At 42.3% G+C, this 7,473-nt stretch overlaps 1 protein-coding gene across 1 annotated transcript; it reads left to right on the forward strand.

Annotated features, from left to right (window-relative positions):
* Positions 1 to 6,073: 6,073 nt before the first annotated feature.
* LOC120677893 (putative cuticle collagen 91) lies at positions 6,074 to 6,529 on the forward strand. Its single transcript, XM_039959086.1, has one exon. It carries the CDS (start codon positions 6,074 to 6,076, stop codon positions 6,527 to 6,529), a length of 456 nt encoding a protein of 151 aa, XP_039815020.1.
* Positions 6,530 to 7,473: the final 944 nt, after the last annotated feature.

The following is a 7,473-nucleotide window of genomic DNA, read 5'->3' on the forward strand; positions in this document are numbered from 1 at the left end:
ATAATTTTTTGGTAATTGGTACTATCCAAAATAAGGCCGGAGTTGGACCGGAGAAACGTCGGGACAAGCAAGTTTCCCCCGGGCAAGACACACTGCACGTCTGCACCCAGCACGTACAGGTACAGGTACAGGTACAGCACTTACTAGGTATTCACTCCACTCAACATGCTGCCACCAAAGACGACAGGGACTGCATGGTGCAATGGCTTGGGCCAACGCATCAGCGGACAGCCAGAGAAAGCGACCTCCGGAGCTGGAGACAAAGATGCAGGACAAAGAACGCGTGTTCATCGATTCTTGTATGGATTCTTTTTTATTCCTCTTCTTCTAGTAGGTAAAGCACTAAAGCAGCGGCAACTACTAGTGGGGATTTAGTGGCAAATTTCCTCTCCGGCCTGCTATCTACCATGGGAGCAACACTTGCTCCCTGGATGCACGTATGTATTGTTAGGAGGCAGAGATAATAGGTTCAAGTAAGACGTGAGGACTACAAAGTAGTAGCACCTTATGTGGGTGGCGTGGATTCTCTGACTTCCTTCTTGAAGGGAAGTCAGGCTAACTTTACCCCTCTCCTTCCCGTTCGTGGATCCCTCAACTTTGTTGGTGCATAAGAGTTAGCCAAGTGAAGCAATAGCCCAAATAAGAGCCCAGTTCGAGATGCAAATTAGCCCAGCTCGAGATTGAGATAATAAACAGATAGGAAGCAAATCACTTTAATCTTTTGAACAGTTTGCTGCACTAAAATAACCAAAATAATCTCCACCAAATGTCAATATGGATTTGTACAGATTACCCTAGAGTTCTCAAGCCACTAAATCACCACCAAAAACCATCATTCAGTACAGTTTAGCGCTAAATTTTCAACAAAGTGTCCAACACATTCATCCCAAAGGAACAAAATAGCCTCCTATGTGGCATCAACTACTAAATCAGGAGCCTAAAAAAGATCTTGAAAAGACATATCATCAATGTCACTAGGACCCTGTAAAGCCAAAGGAAAAATTAGTAAAGTTAAAATGTGTTGAAAGAAGTTGCAATAGAGCAATATGGACGTAACATTACCGTCAGCAAGTCTGTGAAGCTAGTGAAGGCACTGCAGTGCTTATAAAGCTGCATTGGCACTTGAGTTTCTACACCACCTCCACCCTCTTCTTGCTGCATAAAAGCATCCAAGCTTGTTATGCAGCTAGTGGTAATGAATATGGATAAAATATTGCAAGAATTTTAAGCAACATACACTAGATGTATTTGGCACTTTCTTTGGGTACTTTCGTGTCTTGTCGAGCCAAGTTCTATGTTGTTTTCAATTTTTTTGTTGAACCTCCTTTTTCTTTAGGTGTGCAGCACTCAACAAATCTTCATCTTGTTGAACTTCAGGTTGCACAATATATGGATCACACAAAATACTTCCAGATGCACTGACTCTTTTCTCTATTTGTTTACCATGACAATCAAGTGCATTGTCCATCAATATGCAACATTCCGGAAAGCTTGCGGCTTGATATGCCAAATTCAAAAATTTATGAGACATAGTCTTATAGCGGAGCATAGCATCCAATTTTGGATTTTCAATAATGCTCCTTCCTTTGTTGTCTTGTATAATTCCATACCTTGCTTCCCTTGTCCAACGCTTCAGAACATAATGGTTTGGCAATAACTTGATATTCATCTTGTCAAGAACTTTCAACCCATGTGAACACAACACCCCTGTCTTATTAAACTGTTCACAGCTACATAAAGCTGTTTGCTCTAAAGGATTGCCAACTACTATGCACTCTTTTTCAGAACTGAAATCACTATTGGACCTCACAATTGCAACAGTATAAGTGTTATTTTCATTCAATTTTCTAACACTTACAGCCATGGATCTTTCATATTCAGCTTGGAATGCTTCAAATATTGGGGCTATGTAAAGTTTGCCGGCTTGCAGTAGCATAGGTATCCTCGATCTTATCCTAGGCTCCTTTTTTCGAGATTCAAATTTTTCATTTAGTTCATTATTTCTTTTTCTTTGCACCACCCTTTCAAAATGCTTCAAAAACCGAATGCTATCAAAATCTGATTTCAAATAATATTTTATGTCACTATTGAAACTCTCACTTAATTGTGTGCTTCTCATTCCCAGTGTGAAAACATCCCTCATTTAATATTTAGCCCACTTTTTCTTGAACTTGTATATGCTATCTAGCCATGATTCCTGTTTCTTCTCCACTTTATTCCTCATGAAATGCTTACTTTCATTGGTGTACCTTTTTCTGGCCTCAAAATCTACATGACCTCCATAGTTGTGGCGGAACCGCCCGACTTAAATGGCTTAAGTGCGCCGAATCACTACCGAAACAGTAATTTCTTGTAAATGCACTTAAACCAGTTTAAACCTAGTAGTCCGTCAAGTGTCCTCGGGACAATCTGAATCATCCACGTACAACTTGAATCTCAACCGTACATCAGGATCACTTCCACGAAGGGAGAGCATCAACAACCCTTATATTTTACATAAATACTGAAAGGTACGGATTATTACAAACACGTAGTTTGAAACAAACTTAAGTGCAGGTTACTCCATTCTAAGAGTTTAAAACGGACAAGCCAGTGAGTGGTAATTAAACATAACATCTATGTCTCATACTAAGTATTTGGAGACCTTTCAAATACTTAGTTCTTCGGGTACCCTTCTTCAGCAGACGGTTAATGCACTTCTGAAAACCACAAAAATTAAAACCCTGATTATGAAGGTACTTAACAAGACTGACCCGACTAACCAAAATAAAATAAAGTAATCAAAACTTCAAGGAGTATGAGAGCTTTTTAATGGACTGGCTAACTCAACAGTTTTGCATAAAAATTACTAATAGTAAGCCCTTATTTTGCGATTTTAACTCCAATTTAATAATTACTTAGCATCTATGTGATAAAATCTTTTTCATAACAAGAAGCACTAAACATCCAGCAATATTAATGTCAAGGAAAAACATCACCACTATGTTTCTTAACTACGATGCTCAAGCAATGATCAAGTGCATTCATAACCGAGAATTGCGGCAATCCGAACCGATTTACATCCTGCAGGAGATACCTAATTACCAGTTATGTACAGTTCCGGGGAATGTACGTAAACCTTTCAATTAGCCGTACCCAAGGACCGGAAACAAAGTTACTCGAACCCAGAGGCGCACCCCCACATGGAACCCCATGTCTGGCCTGATCCAGTGCAGGGGCATCGTCATCCACACGCCCCTGCCTTTCTCCCACACAACAAGCACGGGTATAAATCATTTCCAATCCAGGAGCCAACTAATTTACCAGGCTTGCTGGTTCCCAATGGCAGTAAACAACTAGGTTGTATCACTTGATCAAAGGTTAAAACAACGAATGGTCCTTAACAAATTAATTTCAATGGGCAGAACTACATCACTAGCTTCTGCCTACAACTTTAAAACAATCCGTTTCCTTGATCAAAGTGAGAGCCAGATTAACCCCAGGCATTCAAGTAACAGGGCTACAATAAAGTAACAACTAAGCCTTGCTAAGCATAGGTGTATTACTACTTAAGTTTGAACAGATTGTAAAGATGTCCTACTAACCAAGGAGGGATTATGCATAGGAGAATTGGGTTGCAATCAACTCCTAGACTAATGCACAATCATAAAATAAACCAATTTTAATGATTGCATAATAATTATAGAAATCATAGGTATAAATGCACCGGGGCTTGCCTTGGGTCTCTATTAAGTTAGTATCTTCAGAAACCCCTTCAACCACAGGAAAAAGCTCAAGAACTCCCTCAGTCTCCTGGGTATCTTTTGATAAATCTACAGACTCCACTTCAGGTGCTTCAGACTCTACGGTAGGATGTAAGTCAAGGTTAGTATGCAAAACTTTTTAATAAAAGAAGACTGTACAACTTATCTCCATGATAAAGTTGCAAGCTGACACTACTCTATGCCCAAAAAGATTAACCCACAGACCAACCGTCTACACCCACCCAGAACCCTACATGCTCGTGACTAGTTTCTTTTGTATGGCGACGAGCAGAACAGAGAGAACAGCGGTGTTGCGGTGGCATCGATGGTAGGGGTTTGGGATTGACTCAAAGGGGTTGAAGGACGGGTGGAGAACTTCCTGGTGATGGTCTAGGTGGGCAGGTTTGGCTGGGCCAGACGACGACGAGAATCGGCGGCGACCGGAGGGAACGGTGAAAATGGTGGCGACGGTAAGAGAAAGTATAACTGGCCGGCGGGAGAAGTATATATTGAATCCATACCGCTATTGCGCTTGCCACCTCCTGCTGACTCTTGCGGCGGTGTCTTGGCGCTCGCTCAACGCATGACGCGAAGTTGCTACCATGGCACGAACATCAGCAAGCAGCTGCTTGGCGCAGCGCTCGAGCTCTGCTCGTTCGGCTCTGCTCTCTCTCATTTCGTTTTAACCCAGAATCTTGCAGCCTTGATTTCTCCAAATTCTATTACTGGGTCTCAAAATCAGTCGAAAGCAAAGTTGTAGATCTAACCTTTATCTACAACTTCTCTCAAAACCATCTCCTTTAATTCTGCCTCTAATGCACCCAGAATTTACTCTGAACCTGGGAACCGAATGGATGAGCCCATTCAGTTTCGTCAGAACCTCCCAAGGGCAGCTGGTTGCTCCAACTTTGATCCCCTTTCTTAACCATTCAAACTTGGTTTATGCTACTCAACCACTATTGTATCTTGTTAACCATATACACTCTGTTCGGCTGGTCTAGAAGCCGGCTAATTTTGGCTAATTCAATAGTATTCTGTGTGAGAGGGAATAAGCCGAAAGAAGCTGGCTGGTGTGCTGCTGCTGGCCAGCCGAACAGAGTGATATAAGCCCCACTCTTACATGCAAATTCTTCAAAAATTTCAAGCTAAAGGTGGCCATTTCACCCTGTTCCTAAAACTGAATTGGCAATTGCCATTCAGTACTATCAGAGTACTGTCAGTGCTAAACTCAACTTGAACTTCCAAAAAATTACCATTTCTTTCCTTCCTAGTCAAACACTTGACCAAGATAATTCTTATAGATTAAAGTTTATTTACAGATCGAAACCTCCCAAAGGTTACATAAGAAATCTTTCCCCAAAAACTAAGTTAAACAAGATTGAGCCTTTAACTCTGTCTATCGGTGTTTCAGACTTTCATTTCTTCAGCCTGTTCGACAAAACTGAATCAGACTTCCCTTCCAACTTTGCAACACATTTACAATATCAAAACTCTCCTTTCCATGTCCACAAGTTACTGTAATATGTTGACTCATGTTTGAAGGTTCCATATTGCACATCCAAGGCCTCATCCCATAAGAAAAATCCTTCTAAAATTAATTTCGAAAATGGTTTACTGCTACTATGACAGGCTTAATCCAGTCAAAGTTTTGGAGATACTCCCTCCGTCCCAAAATAAATGCACTTCTAGAGTTTGGGCACGAAGATCAATGCTAGTGTGAAATTACATATATACCCCTATAAAGATATAATTATTACACCTTGGGAGGAGAGAAAGTAGAAAAAGACAACTAGAGCTAGCTTGTCCTACTTATAGAAGTGCATTTATTTTGGGATAAATTTGAACTACAGAAATGCATTTATTTTGGGATGGAGGGAGTAGTTAACAACACCTTCAGGTCACCAACTTCAATAATTTAATTGAGAGGCTTATGATCTAGGATTGATTTCAACTTGATGCCACTAATTTCAAATTCTTCAACCCATAGTTCCATATTTTTGACAAATTTCTCTGAATTTGGAACTCAAATTTTTGACTTTTGGTCAAATTTGCTCCAAATTTGACTTTTTCCCATAATAGCTCATTTGACTTCAAGTCTCTTACTCATTAATTTAATGACTATCAAGGGATATTAAACACCGTGGGCGTTACAATAGTTTACCCAAAAAGACCAAGCATCATCCAAGCTTCTAAATTTCTGTCCAATAATCTGAGGCTCTGTTGCACGGATACGCAGGGAGGTGACATATCCATATCCAATACGTATCGGATACGGATACGCCATAGATACATGTTGGATATGTTTCTGGCCGTATCCCAAAAAACTGGATATGTACTGGTCCAGATACGCGTACCGGACACAGTTGGGCCAGATTGGATACGGCTCAGTGCCTCAGCCCCGCCGGGGTGGGAGCGCCGGGCAGGGCGGCGGCGGGCGCGAGGGTACTGAGGCGGCCTCCGCAGCGGGCACACCGGGGATCTCGACGAGCGTGGAGGGGTCGCGCGGCAGTCGGTGGGGGCGCGGCTGCCTCCTCGAGCCTCGTCGCCATGGACTCGCCGACGCCCCCCCGGACCACCTCCCAGAAGCTCTTCCTAGTCCTGGCCCCACCGCCGATGCCGGCGCCCCGCGGGAGGTCGTAGGGGAAGGCGAGGACGGCGAGCCCCGTGGTGACGAGCAGCGCGCAGGGGAGGAGGTAGGTGACGCGCCGGTGACAGGGAGCCCATGGCAGATGGGATTTGGGGGAGAGAAGAAGAACGAACAAATTGGGGAGGCCGGGAGGGCGTGAGAGAAGGTTGAGAGGGAGAGAGATGACTGTCAGTAGTTTGTGGGTGGAGGGTGGAACATATAAGGTTTGGTCTATTTTTGTTTTGCCCCTTTCTCTTTTTAATAATTATAGAGCATATGAATATACGAATTTATAACGCATTCTAGCCCCTAAAACTTCTATATTCTCACATTCTAGTCCCTAGAACTTCTATTTTCTCACAAATGAACATATAAATATATGAATTAGTGATGCAAATCCATCAGATGCTGGACAAATGCCTTATAATTATTAATTTTAAAAATGTCCTAGCCGTATCCCCGTATCAGTGTTTTTCGGGAAATGATGTATCCGCGTATCCGATACATATTGTATCCAATACCCATATCCGTATGCGTGTAACATAGATCTGAGGTAACCAACTAGGATTCACACTCTCCCTACATGAAAATAAATGCATACTTGTTGCTAGGCATCTGGATCCAAACAAAATAAAGAAATGTAAACCTAACTTACTTGTTGGTCTGTGCCACTAATTTAACAAGAAGGCAAAGATTCAATGAGTACTTCACAAACATGAATGAATATGAGTGGATTTCAGTTTTGAGAACAAAGGTGAGGGGAAGGGGGAAGATTTCTTTGGATTACCTGTAGAGCAGCAGCATCACATGGAGGAAAGGGGAGATGGCCGAGATAGAAGGCAAAGATTCAATGAATACTGCACAAACATGAAGGAATATGAGTGGATTTTTCAGTTTTGAGAACAAAGGTGAGAGGAAGAGGGAAGATTTCTTTGGATTACCTATAGAGCAGCAGCATCACATGGAGGAAAGGAAAAGATTGCCAACAAGACTACTGGAGAGTCCACAATGCCTACATAGCAATGTCTCCCGCCAAATCGCGCCTCCCATCTGGTGTTCCCCGCCAAATTGTGTCCAGCAGCTGCAGATCCCGCTTAAATGTTA

The sequence above is a fragment of the Panicum virgatum genome, chromosome 6N (genome assembly GCF_016808335.1).
Source record: "Panicum virgatum strain AP13 chromosome 6N, P.virgatum_v5, whole genome shotgun sequence".
In the NCBI taxonomy this organism is placed as follows: Eukaryota; Viridiplantae; Streptophyta; class Magnoliopsida; order Poales; family Poaceae; genus Panicum; species Panicum virgatum.